This window comes from Tachyglossus aculeatus, chromosome 3, assembly GCF_015852505.1.
Source record: "Tachyglossus aculeatus isolate mTacAcu1 chromosome 3, mTacAcu1.pri, whole genome shotgun sequence".
NCBI classification, from domain to species: Eukaryota; Metazoa; Chordata; class Mammalia; order Monotremata; family Tachyglossidae; genus Tachyglossus; species Tachyglossus aculeatus.
In genome coordinates this window covers 7847035-7859236 of record NC_052068.1, presented here as the reverse complement: position 1 = coordinate 7859236, position 12202 = coordinate 7847035, and the positions used below count along the sequence as shown (strand labels likewise).

The window sequence follows — 12202 nt, the reverse complement described above, 5'->3', positions numbered from 1 at the left end:
ATCGCAATTATATTTTGTCCTGATTAAAGCAAGTAACAGACATTGGAGTCATTGAGTTTTGAAAGGCGCATTCTATTTAACTCTGATATAGCATTCGAACACCCTTAATCTCTTGTGAGTTTGTTGTGGCAGGAAAAAAATCACTTGATAAAAATAATTTCTAATCATATTTCGGAACCTAGGGAAGACAGTCCCTCAATTTTTTCTGCTACTAATGATTTTGGCCCTGGTCAAATTTTGTATGCTTAGTTCGCTAAAATCTGAACATCAAAAAAGATTTAAAGTTTAACTCGATGCTGACTGCCCTGAAAAAAGACAATGGTAAAGTCAACTCAATCAATTCATCATATTTATTGAGCAACAACTGTGTACGAACCACTATGCTAAGCGCCTGGGAAAGTTCAATACCAACAAAAGTCAGTAGACATGACTAAGATTTTACTAAGAAACCTACGTCTAGATTTATACCTAGATCTATAGATGTGTGTATGTGTGTATTGAGAAGCAGCGTGGCTTAGTGGAAAGAGCATGGGCTTTGGAATCAGGGGTCATGGGTTCGAATTCTGGCTCTGCCAATTGTCAGCTGTGTGACTTTGGCAAGTCACTTAATTCTCTGTGCCTCAGTTCCCTCATCTGTAAAATGGGGATTAAGACTGTGAGCCCCCCGTGGGACAACCTGATCTCCTTGTAACCTCCCCAGTGCTTAGAACAGTGCTTTGCACATAGTAAGTGCTTAATAAATGCCATTATTATTATTATTATCATGAATGGTTTCAACTGCACCAAGCTAAAAATTGAAAAAAACCCTTTAAAACCTCTCAAAATTCACCCAGATAGAAATCTCCAATTTTTTTTATAGCTTTTGCTCATTCATTCAATCATATTTATTGAGCGCTTACTGTCTACCAACCATTATACTAAGTGCTTGGGAGAGTATAATGTAACAACAGACACATTCCTGCCCACTACAAGCTCACAATCTAGAGGGGGAGACAGACATCAGTGCTTAGCACAGTGCCTGGCACATAGTAAGCACTTAACAAATACCATAACTATTATTAATATAAATTAACAACTAAGCACCTGGGAGGGTCCAATACAACAATAAACAGATACATTCCATGCCCAGGACGAGCTCACATACCGTCCCCACTTCCACATACACCCAGGTTGGAGCAAAATTCCAGAGAACTTACTTTCAGGTTGGGGATTTTAAAAATATCATCACATATGTGTTGAAGGCTTTTTTTACTCAGATCCAGAATGGTTGAAGGTGTAAGAACGATGCCGGAAACAATCTTCCCATCTTCTGCTCCACAGCAAGTTCCAAACTTCCTGCTTGGGAGGGAATCGGCTTCCAGGGGAGCAAAAGTCCCAGAGGGGTCTTTATAAGAGCAGCCCCTGTCCATTGGTTACAAAGCAGAAGCGGCAATCTAGCCACAAAACCTCATCCTTCCGAGGCCTGCACTGAACTGAAAACCAAAGGAAAAGAGGAGGAGGAAGAGGAGGAAGAGTCAGCACTTGATAGTCATTCATTCATTCAATTGTATTTATTGAGCACTAACTGCATGCAGAACACTGTAAATAAGCGCTGGGGAGAGTACAATATCTTTTGATTCAACTGATACGATACTGATTGCTTGTATTCACCCCAGCACTTAGCACTGTGCCTGGTGCCTAGTAAGCACTTAACAAATACCACAGTTATTACAAGAGAACAATAAACAGACACATTCCCTACCCATAAGGAGCTTATAGTCTAGAGGGGAGGGGACAGACATCAATACAAAAAAATTACAGAAAAATACGAAATGCTTCACAAATTTGCATGACAGCCCCACTGCACTTATATGTTCGCACCCAACATTTATTTTAATGCCTGTCTTCCCTTCTAGACTGTAAGATCCTTTTCATTTATGGTATTTCATTCATTCATTCAATCATATATCATCATCAATCGTATTTATTGAGCGCTTACTGTGTGCAGAGCACTGTACTAAGCACTTGGGAAGTACAAATTGGCAACATATAGAGACAGTCCCTACCCAACATTGGGCTCATATGTTAAGTGTTTACTGTACGAAGAGCACTGTACTAAGTGCTAGGGAAAGTAAAATACAACAATAAACACTGACAATCCCTGGCCACAACAAGCTCACTGTCTAGAGGGGGGAGACAGATCAATACAGATAAACAGGCATCAGTACAAATGAATAAAATGACAGATATGGGCATAAGTGTTTTGAGATGGGGAGGGAGAGAAGAGCAAAGGGAGCAAGTTGGAGTGACACAGAAAGGAAGGGGAGATGAGGAAAAGTGGGGCCTAGTTTGGGAAGGCCTCTTGGAGATATGCTGTTTCCTATGTGCCAAGCACTGTTCTAAACGCTGGGATAGATACAAGGTAATCAGGTTGCCCAACGTGGGGCTCACAGTCTTCATCCCCATTTTACAGATGGGGGAACTGAGGCACAGAGAAGTTAAGTGACTTACCCAAGGTCACACAGCAGACAAGTGATGGAGTGGGGATTAGAACCCAGGTCCTTCTGATTCCCAGGCCCAGGCTCTAGCCACTAGGCTATGATATAGGCTAAGCACCGGGGTACATACGAATTAATCCGGTTGGACACAATCCAGGTCTCACATGCGGCTCACAATGTTAATCCCCATTTTATAGATGAGGTAACTGAGGCACAGAGAAGTGACTTACCCAAGGTCACTCAGCAGACATTGGGGAGGGCTGGGCAACTCTCCACCTGAGGTCTAAACCCATGGGAGAGACCACCTGGCTACTGAAAATACGATTGAATGAATGCATATTCACTCCACCTCAGCCCCACTGCACTTATATGTACAGACCCAAAATTTACTTTAATACCTGTCTTCCCCTCTAGACTGTAAAATCCATTTTTATGGTAGTTTTTAAGCGCTGTTTTAAGATCTGGCATTCTTCTATGCGTTCGGGTAGATAAAAGGTAATCAGGTTGAACAGTCCCTGTCCCACATGGGGCTCACAGCCTTAATCCCCATTTTACAGATGAGGCAACTGAGGCACAAAGAAGTGAATTGATTTGCTTAAGGTCACACAGCAGGCAGGTGGCAGAGTCAGGATTAGAACCCAGACCCTTCTGATTCCCAGCCTATGCTCTATCCACTAGACCACAGTGCTTCTCTTCCTTGTAGGCAGAGAATGTGTCTTACCAAATCCGTGGCAGTGTACTCTCCCAAGTGCTTAGTACAGTGCTCTGAGCACTGCAAACACTTAATAAATACCATCATTTGATGGGTAATGGTATTTACTGAGTGCCCATTTACTGAGTGCCCACACTCCTGGCCCACTAGGAGCTAACATTCTAACAGGGAGGCATACAAAAGATAATTTTAAACAGAGTTGTCGTGATAAATAATTGAATGTATCACTGGATAAGCACGCATACAAAACTACTGAAGATGAATGTGAATAAGTTCATAAATGTCAGAGATGGCTCATGGATTTTAAAGAATTGGGTTGCTGGGAATTAATTGGGGAAGATTGGTTTGAAGGGCTTTGCATGTAGTGAGATCTGTGGTCTAGCAGATTTGGGGTGCAGGGGGTATTCTTCATTCATTCATTCAATCATATTTATTGAGTGCTTACTGTGTGCAGAGCACTGTACTAAGCGCTTGGAAAGTACAAGTTGGCAACAAATAGGGACGGTCCCTACCCAACAGCAGGCTCAAAGTCTAGAAGGGGGAGACAGACAACAAAACAAAACATATAAACCAAATAAAATAAATAGAATAAATATGTACAAGTAAAATAAATAAATAGAGTAACAAATATGTACAAACATATATACAGGTGCTGTGGGGAGGGGAAGCAGGTAAGGCAGGGGGATGGGGAGGGGGAGTAGGGGGAGAGGAAGGAGGGAGTTCAGTCTGGGAAGGCCTCCTGGAGGAGGTGAGCTCTCAGTAAGGGCTTTGAAAGGAGGAAGAGCAATTATTCTTAATTGCTCACGTAATAATAATTATAATAGTTATTATAAGTGTGGTATTTGTTAAGTACTTACTACATGCCAAGCACTGTACTAAGCTCTGGAGTAGATTCAAGATAATCGGGTTGGACACAGTCCCTCTCCCATATGGATTCATGGTCCTAATCCTCATTTTCTAGATGAGGGAATTGAGGCACTGAGAAGTGAAGTGACTTGCCCAAGGTCACACAGCAGACTAGTGGAGGAGCCAGAATTAGAGCTCAGGTCCTTCTGACTCCCAGGCCTGTGCTCTATGCATTAGGTAATGCTGCTTAGATACAAGCAGCATGGTATTTTACTGGCCACGTAAAGAGGTTGAGATTTACGTGATTTGCATTTCTTAACGTTTTGCTCAGAACACACTAGCGGTGGCCAGCTCCAGAATTTTAGATCTTTGAGGGTAGGGATCATGTCTCTTAACTATGATGTACTCTCCCAATGCTCTGCAAATAGTAGGTGCTCAATAAATATTGGGCTAATTTCATCCACTTCAAGTTTACCCTTGTATGCTTTAACTCTGCCCTCTCCACTGCCCAGCAAAACTATTTCTCCACCCTTACTGATAGCCATGCCCATCGCCCTCTCCAGCTGTTCCAGACATTTAACTCCCTCCCCAGGCACCCTGTCCCCCTTCCTCCTCAATCCCTTGCCCCCAATGACCTGTCCATCTATTTCATCAACAAAATTGACACTATCAGGCCTGATGGTCCAAAAAATTTCCCCTACCCCTCTCCAGTCCCTCCCCTCTCCTGCCCCTTCTTCAACTCTCCCATCCTTCCCAGTAGTAGATTTCCTGTCTCCTCTCAAAATCCACCCCCTCCACCTGTGTATCCAATCCCATTTCTTCACATCACATCAAAATATCTGCCCCCTCCCACCCTCCCTAACTGCCATCTTCAACTGATCACTCTCCAATGGCTGCTTCCTCATTGCTTTCAAACATGCCCATATCTGCCCATCCTGAAAAATCCTCTCCCTTGACCCCACGGCTCCCTTTAGTTATCGCCCCATCTCCCTCCTCCCATTCCTCTCCAACTCTCCAAACTCCTTGAGCGAGTTGTCTATACCCACTGCCTCAAGTTCCCCTTCTCCAATTGTCTCCTTGACCCCCTCCAGTCGGCTTCCGTCCCCTTCACTCCACAGAAACCGCTCTCTCAAAGGTCACCAATGATCTCCTCCTCTCCAAATCCAACGGCCTCTACTCCATCTAAATCCTCCCCACCTCTCAGCTGGCTCTGACACTGCGGACCACCCCCTTCTCCTGGAAACATTATCCAATCTCGGCTTCACTGACACCCCACCTCTCCCGGTTCTCCTCCTATCTCTCTAGCTGCTCATTCTCAGTCTCTTTCATGGGCTCCTCCTCTGCCTCCCAGCTCCTAACTGTGGGGATCCCTCGAGGTTCAGTTCTGGGACCCCTTCTTTTCTCCATCCCTAATTCCCTTTCACGGCTTCAACTATCACCTCTAGGCTGATGACACCGCAATCTCCATCTACAGGCTTGATCTCTTTCTCCCTCTGCAGTCTCACATCTCCTCCTGCCTTCAAGATATCTCCACTTGGATGTCCTCCCGTCACCTCAAACTTAATATGACTAAAACTGAACTTCTTATCTTCCCACCCAAACCCTGTCCTCCGGCTCAATTTCCCATCTCTGTAGAAGGCACCGCAATCCTTCCTGTCTCACAAGCCCGTAACCTTGGCATTATCCTTGACTCCTTTCTCTCAATCCACCCACATATTCAAGCCACCACTAAATCCTATCAGTTCTACCTTCACAACATCGCCAAACTCTGCCCCTTCCTCTCTGTCCAAATTGCTACCACATTAATGTAAGCACTTCTCCTATCCTGCCTTGATGATTGTATCAGCCTCCTTGCTGACCTCCCTGCCTCCCGACTCTCCCCACTCCAGTCCACACTCCATTCTGCTGCTCGAATCTTTTTCCTTCAAAAATATTTAGGCCATGTTTCCCCAACTCCTCACGAATGTCCAGTGGTTGCCCATCCACCTCCACACAAAACAGAAACTCCTCATCACTGGCTTTAAAGCACTTCATCCCCTTGCTCCCTCCTACCTCACCTGGCTTCTCTCTTACAACAACCCAGCCCACGCAATTTGTTTCTCTAATGCCAACCTTCTCACTGTATCTCTATCTCACCTATCTCGCCACTGTCCTCTCGCCCACATCCTACCTCTGGCCTGGAATGCCTTCCCTCCTCATAGCAGACAGATAATTGCTCTCCCCTACTTCAAAACCTTACTGAAGGCCCATCTCCTCCAAGAAGGCTTCCCTGACTAAGCCCTCCTCTCTTCTTCTCCCACTCCTTTCTGCGCTGCTCTTACTTGCTTTTTCATTCATCCTCCCTCCCATCCCCATAGCACATATGTATATTTCTGTAATTTAATTAATTAATTAATTAATTTATTTGTTTATATTATTATCTGTCCTCCCCACAACCACCACCCCGGACTGTGAGCTTATTGTGGGCGGGAATGTGTCTGTTTGTTGTTATATGGAAGAAGCATGGCTTAGTGGAAAGAGCCCGAGTTTGGGAGTCAAAGGTTGTGGGTTCTAATCCCGGCTCCACCACTTGTTAGCTGTGTGACTTTGGGCAAGTCACTTCACTTCTCTGTGCCTGTTACCTCATCTGTAAAATGGGGATTAAGACTGTGAGCCCCATGTGGGACAACCTGATTACCCTGTATTCATTCAATTTATTTATTGAGCACTTACTGTGTGCAGAGCACTGTACTAAGTGCTTGGAAAGTACAATTCGGCAATAGAGACAATCCCTACCCAATCAATCAATCAATCAATCAATCAATCAATCGTATTTATTGAGCGCTTACTATGTGCAGAGCACTGTACTAAGCGCTTGGGAAGTACAAATTGGCAACACATAGAGACAGTCCCTACCCAACAGTGGGCTCACAGTCTAAAAGGGGGAGACAGAGAACAAAACCAAACATACCAACAAAATAAAATAAATAGGATAGAAATGTACAAGTAAAATAAATAAATAAATAAATAAATAGAGTAATAAATATGTGCAACCATATATACATATATACAGGTGCTGTGGGGAAGGGAAGGAGGTAAGATGGGGGGATGGAGAGGGCGACGAGGGGGAGAGGAAGGAAGGGGCTCAGTCTGGGAAGGCCTCCTGGAGGAGGTGAGCTCTCAGCAGGGCCTTGAAGGGAGGAAGAGAGCTAGCTTGGCGGAGGGGCAGAGGGAGGGCATCCCAGGCCCGGGGGATGACGTGGGCCGGGGGTCGATGGCGGGACAGGCGAGAACGAGGTACAGTGAGGAGATTAGCGGTGGAGGAGCGGAGGGTGCAGGCTGGGCAGTAGAAGGAGAGAAGGGAGGTGAGGTAGGAGGGGGCGAGGTGATGGACAGCCTTGAAGCCCAGGGTGAGGAGTTTCTGCCTGATGCGCAGATTGATTGGTAGCCATTGGAGGTTTTTGAGGAGGGGAGTAATATGCCCAGAGCGTTTCTGGACAAAGATAATCCGGGCAGCAGCATGAAGTATGGATTGAAGTGGAGAGAGACACGAGGATGGGAGATCAGAGAGAAGGCTGGTGCAGTAGTCCAGATGGGATAGGATGAGAGCTTGAATGAGCAGGGTCATTCAACCCCAACAACAACAGGCTCCAACAACAGGCTCACAGTCTAGAAGGGGGAGACAGACAACAAAATAAAACAAAACAAGTAGACAGGCATCAATGGCATCAATATAAATCAACAGAATTAAAGATATATACACATCATTAATAAAATAAATAGAATAATAAAATAATATGTAAATATATACACAAATGCTGTGGGACGGGGAGGGGGTAGAGCAGAGGGAGGGAGTAGGGGCGATGGGGAGGGGAGGAGGAGCAGAGGAAAAGGGGGGCTCAGTTTGGGAAGACCTCCTGGAGGACGTGAGTATCTACCCCAGTGCTTAGAACGGTGCTTGGCACATAGTAAGTGCTTAACAAATACCATTATTATTATTATTATTATTATTGTACTCTTCCAAGCACTCAGTAAAGTGCTTTGCACACATCAAGCGCTCAATAAATACAATTTTATGAATGAATGAATGAATACTATTATTATGGTTACTGATGATGACGGTAAATGGCCATTTAGAAGGTGGCGATAGCCTATAGTTTCACTACCTTGGTAACTGCTCTTAAAGGCAGTGAATTCAAACAAGTCAGGGGGACAAGACTCTGGGGGAAACAAAATCTCACTGGAGGGAGGAGGAAAAACCAGAACAGGTAAAGGAAAAGCACTTGGTAGAGGAAACAGAACCAGCCCTGTCAGTCAATCAACTGTATTTATTGGACACCTGCTGTCTGCAGAGCACTGTACTGCGTGCTTGGGAGAGTATGTTTCAATAGAGTTGGTAGACCCTTCCCTGTCCACAAAGAGAAGCAGTGTGATCTAGTGGAAAGAGCATGGGCATGGGAGTCAGAGCCCCTGGGTTCATTCATTCAATTGTATTTATGAAGTGCTTACTGTGTGCAGAGTATGGTACTAGAGAGAAGCAGAGTGGCTCAGTGGAAAGAGCACAGGCTTTGGAGTCAGAGGTCATGGGTTCAAACCCCGGCTCCGCCAATTGTCAGCTGTGTGACTTTGGGCAAGTCACTTCACTTCTCTGGGCCTCAGTTACCTCATCTGTAAAATGGGGATTAAGACTGTGAGCCCCCCGTGGGACAACCTGATCACTTTGTAACCTGAACGGTGCTTTGCACATACTAAGTGCTTAACAAGTGCCATTATTATTATTATTATTATTATTATTATTACTAAGCACTTGGGGAAGTACAATACAGTGACAATAAACAGTGACAATCCCAAGCTAATTGGGGGGGTGACAGACATCAATGCAAATAAATAAAATTACAGATCTAATCCCAACTCTGGCAAATGTTTACTGGGTGACCTTTGTCAAGTTACATAATAATAATAATAATGGTATTTGTTGAGCACTTACTATGTGCCAAGCACCGTTCTAAGCGCTGGGGGAGATACAAGATAATTGGGCTTCTCCATGTCTCAATTCTCCTCTTCTCCCTCCTACTTAGGCTGGGAGTTCCATGCGGAACAGATATTGGGTCCAATCTGATTAGCTGTATCTACCCCAGCGCTTAGAACAGTGACTGGCACAGAGTAAGCACTTAAAAAATAACATATAAAAGGAGGTTACACCTCCTCCCCCTCTCCTGTGTGTTCTCATCAACACCATCACTGCACCTGGAATCCAGGCCTCCTGACTCCCAACCCCATTTTTCCTTCCATCCTCTAGACCGTAAGTTCGTTGAGAGCAGGGATCATGTCTGCCAATTCTGTTGGATTGTCCTTTCCCAAACGATTAGTCCAGGGCTCTGTTCACAGTAAGCGCTCAATAAATACTGGAAAGAACATGGGCCTGGAAATCAGAAGGATCTGAGCCTGAACAGATCCTGTCTCTGTTATGTGACCTTGGGCAAGTCCCTTAACTTCTCCGTGACCCGGTTACCTCATCTGTAAAATGGGGATTATGGGACTGTGTCCAACCTGATTAACTTGTATTAACTCTCGCTCTCTCTCTCTCTCTGTTTCTCTGTCTCTGTTTCCCTGTTTGTCTCTGTTTCTCTTTCTGTCTCTGCCTGTTTGTCTCTCTCTCTCTGCTTCTCTGCCCTCTCTCTCTCTCCATTTCTCTATTTCTTCCTCTCTTTCTCTGCCTCTGTTTCTCTGCCCCCTCTCTGTTTCTCTCTCTCTCTCTCTCCATTTCTCTATTTCTTCCTCTCTTTCTCTGTCTCTCTGTTTCTCTGCCCCCTCTCTGTTTCTCTCTCTCCATTTCTATTTATTTTATTTTGTTAATATGTTTGGTTTTGTTCTCTGTCTCCTCCTTCTAGACTGTGAGCCCACTGTTGGGTAGGGACCGTCTCTATATGTTGCCAACTTGTACTTCCCAAGCGCTTAGTACAGTGCTCTGCACACAGTAAGCGCTCAGTAAATACGATTGATAGATTGATTGATTGAAATACCATCCATTGATCACTGTCAGATTGTACTGAGCCCTTGTGTTAGGGGCTGCAGAGCATAAAATGTAAAGGGAAGACACCATCCTTGTGCTCGGGGAGCTTGCAATCCAATGGGGAAATCGGTAGAATAACATCATAAATACAGTCAGTCTGTACGGCAATGTTTTTACTGAGTGCTTCTTGTGCACAGCACTATACTAAGCACTTGGGACAGTACAATAGAACAGTCACAAATACACGTGATTGGAAGACGGGTATTGAAAAGCAGCGTGGCGTAGTGGACAGAGCACCGGCCTGGGAGTCAGAAGGTCATTCATTCATTCATTTGTATTTATTGAGCGCTTACTGTGTGCAGAGCACTGTACTAAGTGCTTGGGAAGTACAAGTTGGCAACATATAGAGACGGTCCCTACCCAACAGTGGGCTCACAGTCTAGAAGGGGGGATGCGTTCTAGAAGGTCATGCGTTCTAATCCCAGCTCCGCCACTTGTCTGCCCCGTGACATTGGGCGAGTCACTTCACTTCTCTGGGCCTCAGTTCACTCTTCTCAAAAATGGGGGTTGAGACTGTGAGCCCCACGTGGGACAGGGACTGTCTCCAATCTGATTTGGTTGTATCCTCCCCAGGGCTTACTACAGTGCCCGGCACATAGTAAGTGCTCAACAAATACCATTATTATTATTATTATTAGGTGCAGTGGTAAAGCAGTGTGGCTTCACAGAAAGAGCACAAGTTTAGGAGTCAGGAGATCTGGGTTCTATCCCAGGTTCTAATCAAATCCTGCTGTTTGACCTTGGGAGAATCACTTAACTTCTCTAGGCCTCAGTTTTCTCATCTGTAAAAATGGTGAAGGAGATACTGTTCTCTCTCCCTCTTAGACTTTGAGCCACCTGTGAGACAGGGACTGTGTCCCATCCCATTGTTATCTGCCCTAGAGTTTAACACGTAGTAAGCGCTATGTGTCAAGCAGAGAGGAAGCAGCAGGGTCTGGTGGAAAGTGCACTGGGGCCTGAGGGTCAGAGGACCTGAGTCTAAAGAGCCCGGGCTTGGGAGTCAGAGGTCGTGGGTTCTAATCCCAAATCAAGGCCCTACTGAGAGCTCACCTCCTCCAGGAGGCCTTCCCAGACTGAGCCCCCTCCTTCCTCTCCCCCTCGTCCCCCTCTCCATCCCCCTGTCTTACCTCCTTCCCTTCCCCACAGCACCTGTATATATGTATATATGTTTGTACATATTTATTACTCTATTTATTTATTTATTTATTTATTTTACTTGTACATATCTATTCTATTTATTTTATTTTGTTAGTATGTTTGGTTTCGTTCTCTGTCTCCCCCTTTTAGACTGTGAGCCCAATGTTGGGCAGGGACTGTCTCTATGTGTTGCCAATTTGTACTTCCCAAGCGCTTAGTACAGTGCTCTGCACATAGTAAGCGCTCAATAAATATGATTGATTGATTGATTGATTGATTAACGAATGCGATCATCACCATTATTATTTAAAGAGGAGTGCATCAGTCCCTGCCCTCGGTCCTGGTGGGGCCGTGAGCCGAGCGCTTAACGGAGGGCTTGGCGGAGGGCGGGCGGGCTGGCTCGGCGGAGGACCGGCCGCCCTGGGCCCAGCGCTTAGCCCAGTGCGGGCCGCGGGCCCCGGGCCGGGGAGGGGAGGGGCTGGCCGGCTTCACCTGGGCTCCCCTGCTCCGGACCGGACCGGACCGGACCGGACCGGCTCGGGGTCCGGCCGGTGGGTTCAGGCTCCCGGCGGCGGCGGCGGTGGAGGGGGGGGGCGGGGGGAGCATCCTCCATCTCCATGGCGACGGGCGCGGGCCCGACGGTAGCCCCGAGCCGACAAAACTGCTCCGGGAATAAACCACGCTACCTACCCCCGCCCAACCCGCCCATCCCGCCGCCCGCCCTCTCTGCTTTCCTCTCCTCCTCTCTTCTCCTCACCTCTTTCTTTCCCTCTCCTCTCTCCTTTCCTCTCTTCTTTCCTCTCCTCTTTCCTCTCTTCTCTTCTCCTCTTTCCTCTCTTCTCTTCTCCTCTTTCCTCTCCCCTCTTTCCTTTCCTCTCATCTTCTCCTCTTTCCTCGCTTCTCCTCTTTCCTCTCCCCTCTTTCCTTTCCTCTCTTATCTTCTCCTCTTTCTCTCTTCTCTTCTCCTCTTTCCTCTCT

The 12202-nt window shown here is 46.1% G+C and overlaps 1 protein-coding gene across 1 annotated transcript in view; it reads right to left on the bottom strand.

The window, feature by feature from the left end:
* LRRC27 (leucine rich repeat containing 27) overlaps positions 1-11758 on the bottom strand; it is a 63807-nt gene extending 52049 nt beyond the window's left edge. The window contains exons 1-2 of the mRNA XM_038744042.1: positions 11717-11758; positions 1197-1472 (exon numbers count right to left, since the gene is read on the bottom strand). Coding sequence (XP_038599970.1) covers positions 1197-1409 — 213 coding nt within the window. The 5' untranslated portion in view covers positions 1410-1472; positions 11717-11758. The remainder of the gene's footprint in view (positions 1-1196; positions 1473-11716) is intronic.
* Between the last annotated feature and the right edge of the window lie 444 nt (positions 11759-12202).